Here is a 24,854-nt window from a genome sequence, read left to right on the forward strand (position 1 = left end):
GGTAACCGGAGATTAACATAATGTGCGTGTAGAGCTAAGCTTGCAAGCGAACTGTTTTGTGTTGTAATACTGTATTTCATAAACAACGTACCATATTTACACACGTGTATGTTGAATTATGCAGACTATCGTTTTTATCGATGTTGGTTAAGACATGTTTACAAACTTGCTAAGTTACCAGCTAAACTGTTACCGGTAAAATTTGTTCTCATGATCAAACTCAAGAAACTCTTAAGTACAGATGATTTGTTTAAAGTTATATGTATTTTACTGTTGTTTTTACTTGAAGCTTTCTTAGATTTTGAAACGAAGTAAACACGTAATGTGTGTTGCTAATGTTGGGCCATGTAACATGTAATACATTTACGTTTTAATGAATAGTCTAACGAGTTATAGTCGTTGTACTCTATTGTTATAATATGTCTTTTTGACTGAATACATGTTTGTTTTATTTGTCTATATCTTAGATTCGCAGCTGGACACATCCTTCTACACTGTATGCAAACATGCAACATCATAACACACAGTACAAGGAGTCAGACTGGCATATGAGGAGCAAAGGTGTGTAACACAAATTATGTTTTTAGCTAATGAAACCACTACCAGTCTTAAATGTATAACTGATGATGACAAAGTTTTTTTTCTCTGCATAATCATAGGAACCCAGACAGTAGCATCGTTTCACAATGTTTCCATCATCATCATCAGTGGATGCCTTTGCCGTCCGTAGCCTGAGATTTCAGATTTGCAGCAAAAAAATTGATTTTCTCATTTATTGGAATGCTATGCAGGTATTTAAGTATTTTAGTAACTGTGTTAAATAAAGTAGTATTTACTTTTACAATAAATTTATGCTTGCTTATATTTTTACAGGTTTTACCTTGCAGCCATCCATTACAATGTCACCAAGCCGTAACAAAAGCAGGAGAGGGAAAGTACAAGGCTATATTCCCAAAACACACAAATGACATACCGTAAGCAGTAATGTTTTATTTCAAATACATTCATAATTAAAAACTTAATGTATGAAGCAGGGAAATAAATGATCAAAACAAAAGATTTATTGACCGCAATATTTCTACAGTTATGTGGATGATGTGATCAGGCTTGTGTTTGCTGAGGTATTTGATGATAAGCTGAAGGAAACCCCGATTCCAATGGACCTGGCATCACAGTTTGAGAGACCTTCAAAGGAGGACGTGATTGCATGCCATCTTCAGTGCAGGGGTCGTCGGAAGCCAACATTCCGATCAGGAAGCTCAAATCATATCTGGAGAACAACACACGACAGGATGATAACCCTAAAGTGTCATCTTAGATAGCATCAGCTGACAAAGCTTTGATATGCCATTTATCTGAATAGATAGCTGTAAGAAATGAATTGAACAATTTTTGAAAGAAGAGCACAATATGGTTACTAAAGTATGTTTATTTGTATATTGTTTAACATTTAAATATATATTTGTAATAAATAAACTTTTGACTGACTACTATATTTTCTTTAAAGTTACATCTTTTGTTCTTTTGGGTACTTTGTTACTATAATAATACTTTAGTGTTATTGGTTTAAAAATGTAATAAAACTTACTCTAGTCCTGCGCCTCAAAGGCTTATAGTCGGTACAATAAATGTTCTGTGTGTAGGGATTTAGACAATTTGTGCAAAACCTGGATGATGAATCACGCAGGTAAGAGTCCCTGGAACCTGTTGCATTCTCCTTAAAACCTAGTAAGTAAAAACATAGCACAGTCTTTCATAATAAAGTTCACCATAGTAAAATAATGTAGAACTAACATTCATTTCAATTAATACTTTCTTTGTGCTACATTTGGTGTTTCCATATAGTTTGCACAGTAAAATAGTATGTAAGCAGTATTTTATAATTAAGTTTACTATAGTAAAATAATGTAGAAATTACCAAGTGAAATCGTTTTATAATCATTTCAACAAATACTTTATATGTGCTACATTTGGTGTTTCCATATAGTTTGCACAGTAATACAGTATGTAAGCAGTCTTATAATAAATTTTACTAGAGTAAAATAATGTAGAAATTACCAAGTGAAATCGTTTTATAATCATTTCAACAAATACTTTCTATGTGCTACATTTGGTGTTTCCATATAGTTATGTAGTACGTTATAATTACCTTTTGGATGTCTTTGCAACACATTTTCGTCTTCGTTTAGCATTCTGGCAGAGCTAAGGACACCTAAAAAAGTTAAATCCAATCGCGTTCATTGACGGAGATCGTTTATATCGTAACGGCCTTCTGAACTCTCTGGATCGAGCTCGAAGTGGTAAGGCAGTACAGACACCATCGTTTATAGAGAAATATAACGCTTGTTTACGATGCCTCTGAGGCTGTGACTCTCAGTCAGAATCTGTGTCAACCCACGCGTAGTCAGGGGCGTAACCTTTCAAACACACGCCGAACCCAGCTGACCAATAACAGTTGAGTAGTTATCTGACCAATCCGATTACACTAGACATTTTGGGAGGCGGAGACAGGAACTAAACCGAGCGTTTTCCAGACAGTGGGAAATCGGTGAGGTATGTAAGCAATTTATAAGACTCACTATGCATTAGTTCAAGTTTTAATAACATGTATGTACTATGGGATATTGCAATAACGTGCTAACGTGCCAATTTATTAGCATAATTGGTGCTCTTTAAACAAGTGGTTTTGCACCTATTGGCTCCCCCTACTGGCTTAACTTGCAATCTGATTACTGATTGGCTGACTTTGCTGCCACTCAAAAAATGTAGCCAATTATTTTAAAGTGGAGGGGCAGAGAGATGCATGTGATGTCATAAGCATCAGTTTTTCAGATTCGGCCGTTTTCTGGCTGACATTTCTAAAAGAGGAATTTCTATGAGACAGAGATGTTTAGCATGTCTAGCACTTTTTGTATGTTTGTGAATGTGGGTAGATTACCATTATTCAACAAAGACAAGGTAAAAATGGTTTTCATTCTCTGTCCCCTTTAAAGACATGTTTACTGATTGTTGAGACACTGCATGGTTTGCTTTGCCCCTGGCCCACGCATGTGTCACACAAAATTTCAGCTTAAGACTTCCAATGGTGATTCACTAATGTGTTAGTGCAAGCATGATGAAGTCACTGCTGAGGCAGTGAGCAAAGTTTTACAGAATAATGCAGTGCGAAATTTCAGTTTATGACTTCTGCGGAAATAAACAGAAAGCATGTGGCCTGAGGGTTCTGCGGAAGCGATGGTGATTCACTTATGCGTTAGTGCAAGCGTGATGAAGTCACTGCTAAGGCAGTGAGCAAAGTTTTACAGAATAATGCTGTGTGACTTTTGCGGGAGTTGATGGGAAGTGTATGACGAATCCAATGTTGGGAAAGTTCACTTTCTACATGAACTAGTTCAGTTCACAGTTCACAAATTTTAAAATGAACTAATTCAGTTCATAGTTCATATTTCAAAATATTTAACTAGTTCACAGTTCCAAAAATGAACTAATTTATAGTTCTTTTTCCCCATATTATTATTTTTTAAATTATTGCCATTATAGCCCATATAGAACCACAGACAGCAATTATTTTATCAGTTTTAACACTGAGGCTAAATGCGTCAGATTTCATCTTCATATCCAACTTTAAATCCTTATCCAACCAGGGTTTACATTAGCATTGACTGTCTTTTAAGTTTTGTATTTGATTGCACATACCTTGAAAGGCTAGCCGGGTGCTTCAAGGGGGTTTTTCCGGGCGAGAAGCGGTGCGAGGCATCGCGTGTAGGACAACTCGCACGTGCACGTTAAATAGCGTGAGGTTAGTCAGAGTCTATCAAGATCCAGAATATGCGTTAGCAGCCTATGTTAATCCTTAACCGTTTAGGACAAATATGATGTTTTTTAATGTTAAACTATGTGAGCAGCGTCTAGTGCGTCACCTCCATGCTGCTCTTTGTTTTGATGACGCATGCAGCAATAAAACGCGGGTGTTGCCAGATTGGGTGTTTTTTCCACTACACATTAAGGCCTGTTTACGGTGTGTTTTAGTCGGGTTTTCGCCTGGAAGACTCTATAGAAATCTGGCACCCTATTGAAAAACGTTAAACTGAAAGAGCGTGTCGTTCACAAGCCCCAGAATGAACGCGTTCACAGTAACATTCATCAGCCAGTAATACAGTACGTTCAGTTCACGTACGCCCAAAATGTACAGGCCCAACACTGGGCGAATCACTACTTTGGTAGTGCAAATGGGATAAGATCGCTGTTGCAGTGGCAAGAGAATGTTGTGATGACTGTTGAATGAGATCGCAAGCCGCTAGGATCACTACAGCGGTAGTGTGAGTGGGACAAAATCACTAAAAGGGGTTAATAACTAGCCAATGTATTCCTTTGATTTTGCAGAATTTTTTATGATGTATGCTGATTGGTCCGCGTGGCAGCGCATGAATTCCACGCACGTAAGAATTTCAACATTCAACTGTTAATAATGCATAATGGAGGTTAAAGTCCAAAGACTTCTTCACTTAGCTTTACGGCTATCACAGCAGTGTTATTTGCTTGAAATAGCACCCCTGGACACCCAGATAGCACGGTTACATCTGTAAGAAGCGTTTTAAGGATCTGGAGCCCTGGAAAAAACACCTGCTGAGTAAAAACATCTAAGAAAGGTCTTAGAATAAATTCTAAATCAACATCTCGCAGATGTATTGCAGATGTGTAAACAATCAAAAATTACATCTTGCAAATGAAAAAGTAGACATCAAATAGACATGTCAGATATATATGTGTGCTATCAGCATTAGCTGAGTGGCAATCGGGAGAGTCGGGACTTTTGCCGGTGGGCCGGTACTGTTTTGAGGCTGCGAGGGCCGGTCTGACACTAGTTATACATTGCAAGTGATCATCTTGTGGCCTGATGTGTGGCCTGTTGTGTTTTCACACATACACCTTTCGCTGTGTGCAGATGACCGCTGATTCTGTGTATAAAATGATCATATGATTGACATTTCCTGCGGAACAAGTGCATAAACAATATAATAAAGCATCCAGATTATTACAATCGCAAAAGCAAATCACATTTTCCAACTGCATATTGACAGGTATGCGAGGGGCACACACGAACATGAATAGTGCAGATCAACCATTGTTGTAAGATTGACTGTGCCCTTGTTTGGGAGCGCAAGGCACATCTGTGTTTTTTTCGTTTGCTGTTTGTAATCTTTGCTCTGTGATCGGTTCTCACAGGTAAACTTTTAGCAAAAATTGGTCGAAGAAAGTCAAAGTACGGAGCCAGAAGTTTATAAATTAATGCCGAGCCTGTCGATGACCTCTGTGTTTAATATTACCCAAGAAGTTGACATTGGAAAACTGCGCACACTCAAGATTTGGATTTAGTAAAAAAATTCAACAAGTTGGCTAGCAAAGTTTGCCCTCTTGTAACAGAAGGCTTTTAAACTAAATGCAAGAAGGAAATTGGCTGATAAAACCTACGAAGAGCGCACAGATTATCTGTCAATCAAAGGCGCATGGGGGTTGCGTCCATGACTTCATTTTTTGTCCAGGTGCGGGAGTGGAACGGATACGAGGTAATGGTCAACGGTTTACCGAGAGCGGGTGGGATTGGGAAAACAGCTAGCCAGCACAGGGCTCTACTATATGCTTTATAAAGATTACATTCGGTCCATAGGCAACCTTAATGTAAATTACTTAATTAAGGCATGTTAAGCGTTTTTACTATGCTGTTTTGATGCATCTACTGACTCAGAAACGGCCATTCAAATGTTGAACAAAAACACATTCCATATTCCTTTAAATTCATTTAAGCTTGTTTGATGGTGAACTAACTTCTTGTACAATGGCTGTTACACTCGTTTCAGTTAAACATTCATGAAATAATGACAAAATTGCTAATGGCTACAGTAAAATATCATGATTAAAACTGAAAGTAACAGATGCGCATGACGTTGCCATTGTCAAACAGCATTTAAGTTTTTTCCTAACCCAAACAAGTTGACATTAAAAAGTCTTAACTAAATAAAAAGTTGTGAACACTACCTCTGACATCACTACTGCGGTAATGAGAGCGGGGACTAAAATTAATGCTGAGGCATTATCCCAGGTTGATGGGAGTGCTGTAGATCATCATGTGGAGACATGATTCTGGGAAAGGGCAGGGCCAAATGCCGGCAAAATTGCAGCTGGACCCGGAGGCCTGAAGGCTGCCTTATATACGCCCATAATGATGATTGACAGACCTGATTGTTTAGGCTCCTCTCAAACCTACATTTAGGACTACAATTCAGTTCTGTGGAAACATGTGTCCCAATATTATTAAGTTAAACCAACAAGCTACTTTGTGAGTGTATACATGTGTACATATATAAAACTTCCCTTTGTATTTCTGTAGCTAATAGACAGATTGTCAGACTGAACTTCTCCAATATTGGGAAACACAACTTCAATGATCCTTTGGTACAGGCTGCCATTCTTAATGAGGTTTGTCCCTGTCTTGTCATCAGATTCATGTTAATGTGTTGGATGCCCAAAATTATGATTAGTGTAGCTTGCAAAGACAGGTATTGATTATCTCCCTCTGCCCATAACCTCAAAAGAAGATGATAACTCTGTAATTTAACAATGGTCCCGTACACACTACATATTGATTCTGTTGTCACTTCACCTTTTAATACCTAATCCTGTTCTGTACACACAGAGTTCAATAATTTACAGGACTGACAACCGCATTCTACAACCGCATTAACTCCCGCAAAATGCAGGTAGTGCCAACCGCATTTACTGAAATTCTGCTTAGTGTGTACATAACCGAACTGAACAACTATTAGTTAATCAAGTGTTTAAACGTGCATCATAAACAGGACAGGTCTCTCCTCTGAAAAAAATAATTCCTAGAAGGGGAAAAAGTCTTCTGTATGCGCGTTTCAGAAAATGACAGAGGCACAAGCGTTTGCTAACTAGTGTTGCCAAATCTTGCACTAAAAAAAGTCTAAATGCTTTACCTCAAAGATCAAAATATTGGGACCGGCACCTTCACACTTTATTAACATCAAAAACATGATCCCTTCATGAGCCAAAAGCCATAAACGGTTAAGAACCAAAACGGTATTTACGTACAAAAAAGACAAGGACCTGGCAAAACTGCAAGACAGCGTGCTGTGTAGCAGCCTCACAAAAGCGTACAAAACACAACGCCAAGATGGAGGTTTATTTCAAAACACAACACTGTTAAATTATTTTGGTCAAAGCTGTGAGTGATAAGCACGCGAGACGGCAGAACGTTGCTATGGTTATTGCTGTGTCAATCATCACATTTTCGGGAGTGAGTCTTGTTCCGTACAGCCATGAAACGAACATTTAGGGGATTCACTCCCGCATTTAAATGCGTTTTTCACTCCCGAAAGTTTGCAGTGTGTACGAGACCAATAAGAGTTTAAATAACCAGCCAGGGCTTGACATAATGGAGAGATAAATGGTAAAAAAAATTATGGTTTATTAATTTTTTTTAATTAAGCAAATTTTTGAGTTATTGTGTAAATGGCAAACACCCATTTTTAATAATTTGACCACTGTATCAATATGTCTGAAAATTGCTGTGACTGTCATTCTTTTTAGTTTATTACTATTAGTGTGTGATGGCACACAACTTATTCTGCCAAATGTTTAAATGTAAGTTTTATCCACAGTAGGGATGGGCATGATTAATCAACGATCGATAATTGATCGTTAAGAATTTCGTCGATGACGTCAATTTGTTATCGATTCATCTAATACTTTTTTTATCTAATGCAGGTTGCGTTGCTTAGCGTAGTGTGTGTCTTGAACCAATTAAATGAATTTCACTGTGTGGAAGCAGTTCAACATTTTACCACCAGGGTGCAATAGTTGACACCATACTCCGTTATCTGTGAACTTCCGTTTTGATTTAAAAAGAATAATCATGAAGAGGTCACGGCGAAGTGTGGCGTGGGACCATTTTGATTTAAAAAACGAAACAGTTCACTGCAAACATTGCGATGCCGTGTATAAGTACAACACAGCCACGACTCAAATGATGTACCACTTGAATAAAGTGCATCCGTCCCTGGTTAATGTCGGTGGAGGTGCATCGTGCTCTCAGTCTCAACCTAGCATCAAGTCGGCGTTAGCACGGACTCGGAGCTGTGATGCACAATGAGCAGAGAAAATTACCCAAACGATCGGCAAGTTCATTGAGATGGATATGCTGCCCTTAAGTATTGTTGAGGGCAATGGTTTTTAAGAACTTATTCATTTATTGGAACCAGCATATCAAATTCCATCACGACGTACCATCACCAGACTGGTAGAAACTCACTACGAAGAACGAAAGCAGCAGCTGTTTAAAGAATTGAGCAAAGCTGAGAGAGTTGCTCTAACTACAGACTGCTGGACCGCTTTAACAGCTGAGAGCTACATCACCATAACCTGCAACTTCATCAGTGATGACTGGCAAATTAACTCAGCTGTCCTCCTCACAGAAAGCCTGCCAGGCCGGCATACAGCTGACCACCTTGCTGAGAAAATGATTGAAGCTGTAGATCAGTGGGGACTTAAAGGCCGAGTTATTGCATGCGTACATGACAATGCGGCCAATATTGTAGCTGCCAACAGTACCACCAGAGTGCCCTGGATTTCCGTTGCCTGCTTCGCACACACCCTCCAATTGGCAATAAATGATGGATTTGCACTGTATCTTTATCGGGTAATATCAGCGGCTAGTAAACTCGTAAGCCACTTTAATCACAGCACTATAGCAACCAAAGCGCTGCAAAAGAAACAGGAGCAAATGGGCCTCGCAACGCACCGGCTTACCCAGTCGTGTAAAACACGGTGGAACTCTGTGTGCGAGATGTTCGATTGGCTGGTGGAGCAGCGATGGGCTGTTGTTGCTGTGCTGTCGGACCGAACCGTCACCAAGCTTCAAGATGCCAGGATCCTGGAGTTGAAGGATGAGTACTGGCAGCTGATGGAGGACACACAGCCCGTCCTGTCAGCACTTAAATGTGCCACCACGGTTATGTCTGCAGAGAAAGACGTCTCCATCTCAAACACTTATCCCGTCACCTTTGGCCTCATCAATATTCACCTCATGCACAGCGAAGGAGACGGGCCCAGACTCGTCGAATTCAAGGCAAAAGTGCGTCCCTCTCTAATCCAACGAATGAATGTAAGCTAAATTTTTTATCTTATACATAACATATACATTACATGGATAATGTCCTGTTATCTGCGTGATACCTTTTTAGATTTAAGCAATAAGCCCTGAGAAGAATAAAACTATTGCTACATAAAAAAAGATTCATTTTGGTATTTATTTTATTCATAAAATAAACACTAAAAATATAACGTAATTATAACACATGTATTCGTTTATTCATTAACTTTTTAGATTTAAGCAATAAGCCCCGCAAAGAATAAAACTATTGCTACGTAAAAAAAAGATTCATTTTAGTATTTATTTTATTCATAAAATAAACACTAAAAATATAACGTTATTATAACACATGTATTCGTTTATTTGTTATCTGTTTAGATTTAAGCAATAAGCCCCGCAAAGAATAAAACTATTGCTACATAAAAAAAGATTCATTTTGGTATTTATTTTATTCATAAAATAAACACTAAAAACATAACGTTACTATAACACATGTATTCGTTTATTCGTTATCTATTTAGATTTAAGCAATAAGCCCCGCAAAGAATAAAACTATTGCTACATAAAAAAAGATTCATTTTGGTATTTATTTTATTCATAAAATAAACACTAAAAATATAACGTTATATTATAACACATGTATTTGTTTATTCGTTATCTACTTAGATTTAAGCAATAAGCCCCACAAAGAATAAAATTATTACTAAGATTCATTTCGGTATTTATTTTATTCATAAAATAAACACTAAAAATATAACGTTATTATAACACATGAATTCGTTTATTCGTTACCTATTTAGATTTAAGCAATAAGCCCCGCGAAGAATAAAACAGTTACTCTTACTCCATAAAAATATTCATTTTAATATTTTATTCATAAAATAAACAACAACAAAAAACACAAGGTTTTCTGATTATTGATTCCCCATCATATATTTATATAGATTGAATCTGGTGATGAGTTTTTGTCATTCGCCCCCATAATCTCATCAATGCTGGACCCTCGTCACAAACACCTGGGCTTTCTTACACCAACACAGAGACTGGCTGCTAATGCGAAACTGGTTGAACTGGGAGAGGCGGTGGAGGCTGATAGGGCGGCTATCCAACAGGCTGGGGGAGTCGATGCTGCGTTGTCTGACACGGACGAGGGGAGCGCAAACATTGAAGTCGCGACCTCCCAGTCATCTGCTATGGCACAACTTCTTGGGGATCACTATACCACTCAACGCGAGGCTGGCATTGAAGCAGAACTTCAGACCTTTCTGAGGGAAACTCCCCCACCCCTGAATTGCCCGGGCTGGCCAAGTTAGCGCTGAGGTACCTGTGCATCCCGGCAACGTCAGTCCCCTCAGAGCGTGTGTTTTCAGCGGCTGGACTGACGGTCACCAGGTTGCGGTCGCGTCTGACACCAGATCATGTCAACATGCTTATTTTTCTTAACAAAAATCAGTAGACTGTGCAAAAGTTGTATGCGAGTTAATAAAGTTATTTTTCATGAGGCTTAAAGTAAAGTTAGCCTAATTTGTTGAGTTAGCCTAAAGTTAAGAAGGCTAATATCCTTTCTTCTGGCTTGGATAGTTTGAGTTTTTGACAAACCCTGTCAGATCCAAGTATTATGGTTTTTTTTAAGTTATTGTTTAAGTTATTGTTTAACATGATTCTTTTTTATTTTTATTTTGGAACAAAAGAGGTCTCTGTTTCAGAACGCAGCTCGCAGCTGCAGGTTCCGCTGCTTTAGAGCACCGCATATTTAAGCGCACACATATGTTCCGTTTGTCTAACTAAATGTTGTTTAACTGTCTGCCACACGTTGATTTTGTAATAAAGGTCTCGTGGAGGAAAACATGCTGTATTTTTGTATTGAACATTTTTTAATTATAAAAGTTAAATAATTATTTTTATTATAAAAATATTAATGATTAATCGATAGTCGATCGTTAATTCTCCCGACGATCGACTAAGAAAACTTAATCGAATGCCCATCCCTAATCCACAGACCTCTTAAAGACAGAATCATTGTGGAAATGTCACTTCAGTCAAGTGCTTCAAAAAAACTTTTAACTCCCTTACTTAATTGAGACCTGTTACTCTAACATGATTTACTTTTCATCATGTTAAATCTACTAACTAAGTACAGTAGCATAAATTCTTCACGTAGTCCTAACTGGAATAATTTGAGTTGTATTAAAAATCAGTTCTAATGCTGATGATGAACTCTGCAGGACATTGGCCCTCTAGGACCCAGGATTCCCTAATCCTGGCGTAGATAGCAGTTAGCCATGAATGATTCGGTCAAGTTTATTTAACATGTATTATTCTGTTAAGCTTATCTGATTCTTTTAGGATTCCTCTGTGTGAACTATAAGTAAATAAGTAGAGTTTACATGTTTATTTAATTTTAAGAGAACTTGTTTCAATCACATGGAACCAATGTACACTATTGAATCATGTAAATCCATTATCATTATTATTCGTATGTGATGTGTAGCCTATTGTGTCATGATTATTTAAGTTTTGATTTTTTTTTCTTGCTGGTCTTCAGATAAATATAAAGCTAAAGAGCCTTGGACTGGAGAATGCACAGATAAACTGGAGAAAGGATGAAGATGGAGAGGTGTTTCATCTGAGCAAACGTACAGTCACCGTCAATTCAAGTACTACATGTGATAAACACCCCTGAACTTTGTTTTTTAATGTAAAGAACAGCCTCAAGAGAATATAAAACACACATATTTCAAATTTAAGGTGTGTTTTTAATAGAGTTTTCCTAGTGATGCACCGATGTATCGGCCGCCGATATGTATCTGCCGATTTTTGATGAATTTGAAACCATCGGCATATCAGCAATAGCACGAGAAAGGCTGATACCGATTGTTTATTAATTAACTGCATAAAGAAATCCATTATATGTAAAAAAAAAAAAAAGTTAATATTGTTATAAAATAAATGCTGAATAGCAAAAACCACCTTTGAAGGTTGTCATGCTTTCTTATTATATTTGTTTTAGCTTATTTTGTGCCTCTCTTATTAGGTTGGTCAGTTGAATGTTAATTAGATAAAATCCATGTTCAGTAAAAATAATTTGATGCAGAAATAAACTAGCTAATAGACCAACTGTATAGTAATTGTATACAAGTGTTTAATATCGGTATCGGCCAGAAGTTGTCTGTTTAAATCGGTATCGGCAAAATAATAATAATAATATCGGTGCATCCCTAATTTTTACTAAAGATTGATGTGACCATGTTGTCATACTGTCCAGTACACTAACTTTTCTTATTTTCTAAGCTATTTTATGCCACTGTTAATGATTTTGGTGTATACAGTAGCATAATGCAAATATTAAATAATGATAGAAATTATCAGGTGAATCTTAGACATCTGTGCATTGCTGTGTGTGTAATATACAATGCTCTTTTTATTCTGAGGATTAATGTAAAACTAAACATAATGTAGATTTATATTTTAGAATGAAATAAAATTTGCATTGCAAAATTAGGAAAATATTAGTTACATTTTAGTTATTCTTGTTAAGTATATAGCATGAAAGTAGCCATTGTATACTGTTATATTTAGAGTAGCAATTTTGACAAAAGTTATTTGTTCATTGAAAACAAGTTACTGTGCTTATGGAAAAAATCTCTTGTGCTCTCTCTCTCTCTTCTGAAAAAGAAAACAAATGAAAATAAATGTTGGCTGTTTAATAAAAGAATCGGTCAGCTGTCTGTCTCTCATTATTGGTATAAAACAGGTAAATGGTTGGTTTGATGTGAACAGTAAAGAACTCAGTGTGCTTAACCTCTTAAGCGTCGTCCTATCCTTTAGAGTGGGGGGGGGGAATTGATGTGCATCTTCAAATGAATATAACTCTGGCATTTTTTGGTCTAGAAGCCTAATCTTTATCTTGTTAACAATTCAAGGTTTTTGACTGAAGTGTAAGCAGGTGAAAATATTTAACAGAAAAATTGTTATAGCAGTTTAAATATATTTTAATAAATAAAAATAATCCAATAAAATATTAATTTTATTAATAAAAATATAAAAAGGTAAATTTCTCAAAAAAGTAATAATGTAAACATGAAGCCATATGTCTCAAGCAGTTGTGATCCAAATTTCAAGTTAAAATCACAAAAAATGAGGTTTGTGTCACAGCTTTAGTGGTTTTACCAACAACGGCCAGTAAGTGTCAAGGGTTTGCTGCATACTCTTGTCATAAATGAATCAAATACTGTCACTGCATTAATATTACTGCTAAAACATTTTGAAATATGAAAACTACATTCTAAGAGCTTTCCAATGATATATAGTTTGTCAACATTTTTGAAGATTTATACTAGGATATAGTGTTATGAAGCTGACATCTCAGCGTACAGGAATTCAAGATCCAACCTGAAGTGGTAAGTCACAGTAATGTATATTTGAACACTGGTCATTTCACACACTGTCCGAGTTTTTTTGCCATATGCACTCTTGTGCAAGCGATGACCAAACCTAGTGTAAGTTCAACCATACAAACAGCACGGTCACATTTGCACATTTCCATATCATTTCCCCACAACTAAACAAACTGAACAGCATAATGTAAGGACGTCTTGCATTTATACAAAATCCGGACACCTCACTAATGTGTAGAAAATACATTCAAATAAAAACGGGATTGTATTTTATTTAAATCCTTCCTAAAGAATGAATGAATAAAAATAAAAGAATAAAGTTTAATTTTAAAGGTACATTCTAAATAAATGTAGAGTATGGCAAGTTCCATATGAAATTCTAAAATGATCATTTTTATTAAGCTTCTGTTTATGTTCAGTAATTGCACTTTAATGGCAATGAAAATAACCTATTAATATAAAAACATGATAACAAACAGACACACACGTTCTTTTTTGTTTACTGTTTGCATGTTTAAAGGCAGATACTGACAAGTTTGTGTTGTGAACATGAAAATAAATACAGAGTTAACTGTCAGAAAAACATCTGTGTGTGTGTTTGAGATTTTTTCTCAAATGACACGTTATGTGATAATGTACCCATTGCAGGACTGAGATAGGCTGCTTTACTTGTATATAAGCAGAACAATGAGACTTTTAAGGAGAGGTTTGTGAAAACCCTCCAAGTGGTCTGAAATTCGGTGCTTTTGCGCTACTTCTCTATCAGATCGGGAGTAACTAACTACTTGAGTAGTTTTTTCATCTAATACTTTTTTACTCTTACTCAAGTAAATAAGATACTTTTACTTGAGTACAGATTTTGGGTACTCTACCCACCTTTGGCTATACATATGTAAAAACAAACTGGGTTCACCTGTGGCCAGGTGACATTTTAGAAACTGACTCTCACTCTCTCATAATTTCTCCAAAGTGGTGATAAAATATTAAAACTACACTCTCAGAGCTTTCCAATGATATATAGTTTGTCAAGATATTTTAGGTTTAGATAGGGTATTCGTGTTACCAATATATAATAACAACATATCAATTCAATGTGCAGCCACAAATCTTCTTGTTGTGACACACACTAAACAAATCAGATTTTTACATATGCCCAACTGTCAAGTTATTCCAAATAGGCCTGGGTTGTATATTCAGTTTTGGTAATATATATCAGTATGTTATCCCAGTAGGATATGGAATGAGACTATAGCGTCTATATCAATATGACCTGACCTGATCCTCCTTTGCAACAGAAGGTCTGCCAGAAATCAGATCAGACATAAGCTGTCCAATCAGCTCGCGTGTTCTGCAGCTGTATATTTTAAAACAGGAAGGAAACCCTTGACTTTGAATTTTATTTTAATCATATGCTGCTTTAATAAGACGATTGTGACACATTCATTTTACTTCTTGAAAATACAGAGATATTATATTTTCATTCAACCCCAAATTGCCAAGATTAAAATTTTGGTCAATATTGCCCAGCCAGCTAGCCTGGGTTTCCCTGCAAGTCTAGCATGGAAACAATGGACCAAATTTTCCCCTGAAATAGGGAACCAATCACAGAACGGGGAGAGGCAGTAAGACGATGACGATGTTAATGGGACACACCGAAGCAATTTTGTTTATCCAACACGGCAGCAGACGCAAGGTTAATTTTTGATGCAGCCTTAGTGTTCGAAGTAGTTTTAAACACAAGTTTATTTTAAAAAAAGAGCAACTTTTGGCGTTAAACAATTTCATATCCAATAAGGATGTTTATTAATATCATATTGTCATTATGCCTGTAGCATACCTACTGTGGTTGTCACAGTGCCACTAAGTTGTGTTGCTTTTCAATATCAATATACAGCTACCGGTTTAGTTGCATAGCTTTTAGCTGTGCACACTTACCCAATAAAAGTTGTTGGCTGTCGGACCTTTTGGGGAAGTCCGCATTTGGTCCTCTTTATAAAGTTTGCAGGCGGTCTTTCCGGATCCATCCATATAAGGGTGTTTCTCCAACGCGAGGATGCGTCCTACAAAGGCTGCATATCTTGGCTGCCACGTCATCACTCATCGTCGAAGGCATCTCAATCCGAAGGATGCTTCGAAGGAAGCCTCTGGTTTGTGCCCATCATTTGACCACTTTTAAAGGAAGCATGAACTTTATCCTTTGTGCCCTCAAATCACCCACAATCCTTTGCACACATTCAAAAAACAAGGTAAGAATCAAATTGCCTTTTTGTTATCCAATTTTATAAAAGCCAAACATTGGTAAAAAACAAGTGGGCACAGAGTTAACAAAATTTTAGTATGCAGTGTAAGACAAAAACATGTTTTAAGCTCAAATACATTTATGTTTTCCTTGATTCTTTTATTAAACTACAAATTCTGTATAATGCGGCTTTCACATAGGATGCAGTGTGCGCTGCACTCGGCGCTGGGTTCCGCGCAGCCAAGCGATTTGTGCTCTGATGGCCAGACCAAAGTAGGGGTTTTCAATAAATTACTACAGTGTTTATATTTGCGTTAAATAGTCGATGAGGAATACAGAGACTGATGTTGCTCGTCTCCATTTCACGTAACTTTAAGCATACCTACAACAAGCTGCTTGACTTAAAACACACCTGACATGCCAACTTGAATTGCTACGTGTTTCCATGACACGGCTTTCCTTCCGATGTCTCTGTACTAGGAACATAAACTTGTATTATAAAGCTCTGAGAATCCCGAATATAAGCTTTCGTCCATTTTGCTTTGTTTGGATGCCCCGTTTCTATTGGCGGCGCGGGTAATCGTCACAGAGCGCAGCACATAAGTTAAACTATTTTGAACTTTGACCGCTGCGCTTGCGCTTTGTTTGGCGCAACAAACACCGCATCCTATGTGAAAGCCGCATAAAACTGGGAGACCACAAACGGTTGATAAGTGATTCTCATTCACAGAACTGTATTTATGGAAAGTAATAACTTTATTTGTGGTAATAAATTGCATTATCTTCAACTTCTCACTTTAAAGTTTTCATGACAAGACCACGTGGGCAGGAACCATTATGACGTTACCATGGACACAGTGTTTAAAGTTGTGGAGGATTCTTAAATCGCACAGAGCTCTCAAGTTTTACCACAAGTTTGGAGTGAGATTACATCAGTTATGCTGCGTTTACACCAACTGCGTTTGAGGCATCAAAATTGTCAAAAATCGTGTCTACCACGCCTAGTTTGCCGCTTCAACAGTTTGAATGCATTTAAAATGCAAGCATTTGACGCGCATCAGAGGCAAAATCCACTTCTTGTGGGAGGGGCAAGTGCAATGCAGTTGTCTGTTTGCAAGATGGCTGATGTTGATTGTGCATTTATCGAGAGAGTTACCAGTTTGTATTTGGTCACCTTACTATAGGGGGGAAATAAACGGGCTGGGTCAATAAACGTGACGTGACTCAAAAGTGATATGTGTATTTACAACTTACCAGGTTGCCCAATTTCCTCCCTGACACTCTTTAAGCGCGGTCCTTTTTATGTCGTATAGCCCCGGGTGACTGCTTACGGACAACACCTCAGGGCCACGATGACCACATTGCCGATAGGTGGTAGCCTATATCATAAATTAAAACATGTTTTTATTAAGAATATTAAGATTTATACCAATGGACATTATAATAAGATATCTGCTATTGAAATCAGTGTGAACACATGCACTCAGTCTCTCACTCACAACTTAAAGGGATAGTTCACCCAAAAATGAAAATTCTGTCATAATTTACTTGGTCTCATGTTGTTACAAACTTTTATAAATGTCTTTGTTCTGATGAACACAAAGGAAGATATTTTGAGAAATGTTTGTAAACAAACCATTCCTGGACGCCATTCACTTCCATAGTAGGAAAAAAGAATACTATGGAAGTAAATGGGGTCCACGAACGGTTTGGTTACAAACATTTTATAAAATATCTTCCTTTGTGTTCATTAGAAGAAAGAAATGTATACAGGTTTGTAACAACATGAGAGCGAGTAAATTATGACAGAATTTTCATTTTTGGGTGAACTATCCCTTTAAGTGGTCATATTGAATACACAGCTATGACAATAATAAACATAAGCCAACAAAGTGTGACTGAGACCACAAAAAATAAGCGTTTGGAAGACCTTGTGAGATGTGAACCATATTTTATTAACTTATTAAATTAGGAGATCCATAACTTAGTATTTATAAATTAAACAAATGGTTTGATACTCAAAAAAGTATATTGGGAAAAAAATATATATATATATACAGGGCTCTCAAGTCTTACGCATTTACTGTGAGACACACGCATTTCAGTCAGTTCACATGCTCACACGCCACACCTTGTATTTCTTACGCTGACAACTTTTCCTGCTATATACAATTAATGGATGAGGCGCAGGGAAGTTCTCTGCCAAGTTCGTAGCTGTCTCAAGTTTTTCCTCACGCTCCTCTGATGTCCTTCACTTGTGTATTGTGTAAATGAATAATGATTAATTGTGTAAATGAATTATGATTAAAAATTCCCGCAACAGCCTAGATCTGTAATGGTTAATAAGTTACATTTGGGATGCTAATTAAAAAAATATCCTGACTGTAACCTATTTGAAGTGGCCGATCTAGACTAAGTTTTCTGTGCACTATACTGAATGTTCAACCCAATTAAACTATGAATTATGACCAAATAACATAATTTCCAGCAACAGCCTACATTGGCCGCATAAAATAATGTACAACTGGACAAAATTTGGTGTTTGGTATCCCACCTGTAAAACGGTTTATAAAGCATTTTACTGTACTCCACAGGCTCCCTAAGTCTTTTGCACCCACCCTGATATCAAAACACTTAAATCCACAGACTTTTTATGGAATAAGTTACAGGTGTACAGTGCAATATCTCAGTTCTGGAATGTCCTAAAAAAACAGAAACACTCATGTTTAAGTCGCAGGAATCTTGAGCTTAATTTGAGGAAGAGAAAAAGTTAAAAAATCAACATACTTATAAATTTATGAAATACTCTACTGTTGCATGGCCGATCAGTACCAATTATATACTATAATTAGTATCACTAAGTTTTCTTTCAACAATGTAAGGACCAGAAAACACCTGATAGTTTTGTACAGTATACAGTTATGCCATTCGGAATGTGTAATGAACCTACTACATTTCAATGTTTAGTTAACATTGTGTTTGATGACGTGCCCAACTGTACAGCTTACCTTGACGACATAGTAATACACTCACCCACGTGGGTTGAGCACCTTTCCAAGTGGAAAATGCTTCGTTAATCCTCAACTTGGCTAAATGGGAATTTGGCAAAGCTACTGTAACATATCTGGGAAAACAGGTGGGTTGTGGTCAAGTTTGTCCCATTGCTAGCAAGGTGGATGCTGTAGCTAGCTATCCTGTTCCTAAAACGCACCGGGTTGTTGGGCTCCCCTCCCTTTGGGGCATTAGTAGATCACCCGCACGTGAGGATCATCAGCTCTGCTTATTTGCGACAATGAACTATTTTCCACAGTAGTCTTAGCAGATTGTTTGTGGTAGGGGTTGTAATGGCCATGTTGCCCACTTTTTCAATATCAAACCCTGGGCGAGGCCTGCTTTCTTTTGTCCCAAGTCTGAAAAACTGTCTGCTGTGAAATGGCCAGAGTAAGCAAACAACTTTAGATTGAACTGCTAAGGTATCCGGTTGTGTTATCAGCCACAACCGGATACCGGAGCAATTCAATCTAAATAACATAGCAATTGTTAAACTGAGAAATTTTACAATTGTTTGCACAAAATGGGCTAATTTCAAATTTGATTTCTACTACAGGTCTCAAAATAGTTGGAACGGGGCATGTCGTAGCATCTCCTTTTCTTTTCAAAACAGTTTGAAGACGTCTGAGCATTGAGGCTATGAGTTTCTGGAGTTTTGGTGTTGGAATTTGGTCCCATTTTTGCCTTATATAGATTTCCAGCTTCTGAAGAGTTTGTGGTGGTCTTTGACGTATTTTTCGTTTATTGATGCACCAAATGTTCTCTATAGGTGAAAGATCTGGACTGCAGGCAGGCCAATTCAGGGTTCTTGCTGGTTTCAGCAAGTTAAATTTAAGACCTTTTTAACCCCGGATTTCCACCGACTGCGGAACGGCTGCGGATCCGTTGCGGAACGGCGGCGGAGTCAATCGGTTTCCATTCAAGTCAATGTGTGTATTTCCACTGACTGCGATCCGAATCCATCACAGCTCCGGCCATCCGCAGCCCTCCGGCACAAATACGCAGAGCTTCTATTTTTGACGGATGCCGGACAGCTCCGCAGGGCGGAGCCATGACTTTATCATACCTGAATTCACGAGAACTCGTGTTTTTTTATTAAATCTTTGCAATACAAACATTACAAACACACACAAATAAAGTCATTAATACAGAAACAACAAATAATAGACAGGAACAGAGCCAGGGGAGTTTCAAATAAATACATTAAAGATAAAGCATATATAAATGTTTTAGCAGCCTTCTTATTTTTTGAATTTTGGATGGATTTGATGTACTGCTCTGTCTACGCGAGATCTCGTGTTGTGATCTGAGCTGGTTTGTAAAAACGTCATAATTCAACGGCATAATGGGCAGAGACCGAGACAGAACTAGGTATCGCGCGATCATCACGTGAATTTGCGAGACCTCGTCACTTCAGCACGCAGCCGCTCTGCAACAAAAACGGAACTGGTGGGTATTGGCGGACGGCAGAGTGCGGAGACGTAACGCAGCGGAGCTGATCTGCAGCCGCTCCGCAGTCGGTGGAAATCCGGGGTAAGACCTTTTAAGACCATTGGGTCTCATTCATGAAACATTCGTAAATATATGAGTAAATATGTGAGTGATTTGCACGTAAACAGACCTTCCCGAAAACTCTCCTCCTGATTCACAAATACTTCGTAAACGTCAGATTTGATAGTTAAATGTGTGTATGTGTTAATTAATTCCTATCAATCGTACATGGGATGCGCGTGCACGCTTATTCTCAATTACCATAAATACTGCCCATTAAATCCGACTGAAAACTATATATGGGCATCATATTATGACACCAAACGAAGAATTTCAACATGTCTTCTTAAAAGCAAATTAAAAAGAAAAATTTATCAGATGCAGAAATTGAAGTTTTTTTTATCAGAAGTTAATTCAAAAAGTCAAATTTTATTTTCAAGCATACATAGTGGCGTCTCAGGTCCTAAAAAAAAGGAAGCTTGGCAGCACATTACAGATGCTGTTAATGAAATTTCATCTGTTAATCAAACAGTTCCACATTAGTTAACTATGAATTAGTTAACTTCATAAAAATCTTATTCAAAATAAAAAAATATAATTTTAGAGAAAATACACAAGCAGTTTACATTTGAGCAGATTTAACTTTTCACAAAAGAACTGGTCCGGGTAGCCTGAAACAACTCATTAACCAGTCTTCATTCTCGGAAAGTAAGTCTGCGCGTCTCTGAAAATACGCCTTTTGCGCAGCGCTCTGCCAAATCTATATATTAGCCATCGTAAATGTGTTATGCCTGATTTTGGCCATTTTATAGGAAACAATTTCGTTTGCCCAGCCCTATTGAAATCAATAATGTATTTGATTAAAGTGTTCCGTTTGCAGATGCTATTACTGGAGCTTAAGTTAAAAGAAAAAAACGTATATAATTACTGTATAATATTTTTTGCAAAATGCTGTGTAATATGTACATGATTATGGTGAATTAAAATACAGCCTTCTTGATGAGCAAAACGTTCGGATGTTAAACGCACCATTTACGCGTGGCTTGGAGCAGGTGTAGATCTTTCCTACCAACTAACATTTGGAAAATACGCACATTTTCATGAATCCGAAAATGTACGCCAAAAGGACTTTACGAACGATTTACACAAAAATTCGTTATGCTCGTGTTTCATGAATGAGACCCAATATGAGTAAAATTTAAGACCAACACGGTAGTTTACTAGAAGCATTCGAATGATCTCAGAAATTCTTAAAACGTTGTATTTTTATTGATTCAGTTATAGAAAAATATAAAATAAACACACTATTAAAACAGATACTCAAAATACATGGAAATACATTATGATTAACCCTATAAGACCGCGGGTGTTGGCGCTGACAAATTCTACCCTTTAGGGAGAGACTTCTGACAATGGAAGTCCAAAAAGCTCGGCCGTCACGTGATTCATAGAGACTTCAGTTAGTTCCTGTTAGCTCATATTGAGCCATTAAAATACATTGAGTTAGAGGCAAAGAGCTGTGATTTTTCTTAATTAATAGTCAAGAAATGCATGATTTACAATATTTATATATCACACTAATATGTGTAAGTAGTATTTTTATAAAATTCTATCAACAATGTTTTTTGAGACATAAAATCCACTAATATGAGATCAGTTAGTATGGTCAGCTGCTGGTTGGTGCCCAGTTTTACACTGCCTAATACAACTTTAAAGCTTTAAAATGCATCACACTGTAGTACATAAACTTATAGGGGAGTTTCCCAGAAAGTGATTAGACTATTTCTAGACAAAAAAAAAGTAAGAGCTATCCAAACTGAAAATAACTTGCACTGACATATCTTAAAATACATCAAAATACACACAAGTAAGGTTTTTAGTAAGGCGTGTTTGTTAAAAGTAGTTATATTTCCTAATCAAATTAAGGCCTAGTCCTGGCTTAAACTAATCCCTGTCCAGGAAACCACCCCATAATGTTTATGCATGTTTATTTGCATTAAGAAAACGAAATTGACCATTTAAAGGCTGTTCGTGGTTTGTTACAGTATGTGTTGCTAACGTTATCCACAAAGACCGTTTCTCAATCCGAAGGCTGTAGCCGGAGTTCGCATTTCTAGGTCTTATTTCAGAATATTTACATTGAAATTAACTTTAACCCTTATGTGTTGTTGGGGCCATTTTTGGCCATTTTTGCAATTTTTTTGTCTTAATTTGGCCACAACTTTCTCTGTGTTTCAGCAAATGGAATGATTTTTGGTGACAAATCTTATATTTACACATATTTTAAGAAAATGCTTTGAAATTTTTCAAAAACTTAACAATATACCGTGGGCAAATTTACTACCCTTACGTGTTGTTAGCGGCCAAAAAAGGCCACTAAATTAAACTGCTGTAAAAATTTATCGGATGACATTTTTTTCACATTTTTTTTGCATAAATCTGTTAATCAACCTCAGTACTGATCAAAACTACCAAATGTTTGCAAAAATTCCATGATTTTAACTCTTTCATTGCCAAGTTTATAAGTAGTGTCACTGATTTGGGGGAAAAAAACACACAAAATGACAGATTTTCAATATAAAACGTGACTGTGGACTGGATTTTCTTTTACCTTTTTTACAGTCTTGGGCATGCCAAAGATTGGTAAAAACATTGGCTTTGATTCATTTTTAGTTTTTGTGCAGCATCAGATTAAATTTTTTTCTCCCTCATTTATTGTTTGTGGCCATTTTTTCCCCATTGACTTCCATTATAACAACATTTTTTGATTGCTGAGCCATGACACCTTATTACCATGCATTCTTGATTCTTTGTGCCTTTTCCTTTTGCAAAGAGGTAAAATTTGTCATTTTTACTGTTGATCACCATGTGGCACCATTAACCCTTTAGTAGCCTGTGCAAAAAAACAGAGCATAAATTCTGGTCTGTACATTGAGTTATATGGACTATAAAACCATTGTGTGTGTACGAGTGTGTGTGTACGAGTGTGTGTGTGTGTACGAGTGTGCGTGTGTGTGTGTGTGTAGGGTTAGTGTTAGTATTGAGGAGAGAGCACCTCCCTCGCGCACCAGTTAGTGCTGCACTGGTGAGAGGGATTTAGTAGACACAAATCCACAGACACCAGCAGGCACCAGCAGCTCAGGAGTGAAGAGGGGAACATGCAAGTGGTGTACAGAACCAAAAAAAGAACAGTCAGCATTTGTATCCGTTGTGGTAGACACACTTGCAGAGAGCACCAAGTAATATGCTGCAAGTCCTGCTAAAAAGACTGAACACACACACGTACACATATACACACCAAAAAATTAGTTTGATCGTTTAGTTCTCCATCCATCCTCTACTCTTGCTTCATTGTTCAGTTTATTTGAAGTTGTTTTTGCATTTTGGTTCATAATAAATGTTGTTAATAAATCTGATGAAGAGAAGATTTTTTACAGATTTTTCCACACAGACGCACACACATGCAAGCACGCACGCACGCACGCACGCACGCACACACACACACACACACACACACACACACACACACACTCTCTCTCTCTCTCTCTCTCTCGCTCTCTAATATGCTGTTATAGTCCATATAACTCAATGTACAATCCAGAATTCAAGCTCTTTTTTTTGCACAGGCTACTAAAGGGTTAATTGTGCCACATGGTGATCAACAGTAAAAATGACAAATTTTACCTCTTTGCAAAAACTAAAACCACAAAGAATCAAGAATGCATGGTAATAAGGTGTCATGGCTCTGCAATCAAAAAATGTTGTTATAATGGAAGTCAATGGGGAAAAAATGGCCACAAACAATAAATGAGGGAGAAAAAAATTTAATCTGATGCTGCACAAAAACTAAAAATGCATCAAAGCCAATGTTTTTACCAATTTTTGGCATGCCCAAGACTGTGAAAAGGGTGAAAAAAAATTCAGTCCACAATCACTTTTTATATTGAAAATCAGTGATTTTGTGTTTTTTTTTTCTCAAATCAGTGGCATCACTTATGAGCTTGGCAATTAAAGAGTTAAAATCATGAAATTTTTGGAAACATTTGGTAGTTTTGATCAGTTCTGAGGTTGATTAACAGATTTATGCAAAAATCGTTGAATTGGAACAAGGCACAAGGGATAAAATATTTTTAGTTAATCGTAAATTGTTGTAATATGCTTATTATGACTTGCGCATTTTGGAAATATATGGTTTATTACGGTACTTTCTTGCTTTCCGTCCGCCAATCGCTGCTGTTTGTGGAGAGCTGAAGGGGGAGCGCGTTAGGTTCGAGTGCATTGCAGCAGAGAGCAATATTAAAGTCAAAGAAGTAAACGCGCTTTGAGCAGTGAGGTAAACAAAAGCCTCCAAAGTGAAAACTGTGTAACACTAAAGCTGACTCGCTGTTGGTGGCTCGTGACTCAACGGCGCGACTGTTTAAGTTGATTCTCAATAAAGCTGTTGATTTTTTTTCCCTTTTGTGTCCTATATGTTTCAGAACCTGCCAAATTCTCAGGTAATCCA

The 24,854-nt window shown here is 37.2% G+C and overlaps 1 protein-coding gene and 1 long non-coding RNA gene across 2 annotated transcripts in view; both read left to right on the forward strand.

The window, feature by feature from the left end:
* Positions 1 to 11,944, forward strand: part of LOC135765141 (macrophage mannose receptor 1-like) — a 51,092-nt gene extending 39,148 nt beyond the window's left edge. Inside the window, exons 5-6 of the mRNA XM_065275791.1 lie at positions 6,389 to 6,477; positions 11,718 to 11,944. Coding sequence (XP_065131863.1) covers positions 6,389 to 6,477; positions 11,718 to 11,855 — 227 coding nt within the window. The 3' untranslated portion in view covers positions 11,856 to 11,944. The remainder of the gene's footprint in view (positions 1 to 6,388; positions 6,478 to 11,717) is intronic.
* Positions 138 to 975, forward strand: LOC135765130 (uncharacterized). Its single transcript, XR_010540473.2, has 3 exons — positions 138 to 561; positions 660 to 791; positions 874 to 975. It is a non-coding gene; the product is annotated as an uncharacterized lncRNA (long non-coding RNA).
* Positions 11,945 to 24,854: the final 12,910 nt, after the last annotated feature.

Source organism: Paramisgurnus dabryanus, chromosome 6, assembly GCF_030506205.2.
Source record: "Paramisgurnus dabryanus chromosome 6, PD_genome_1.1, whole genome shotgun sequence".
Lineage (NCBI taxonomy): Eukaryota > Metazoa > Chordata > Actinopteri > Cypriniformes > Cobitidae > Paramisgurnus > Paramisgurnus dabryanus.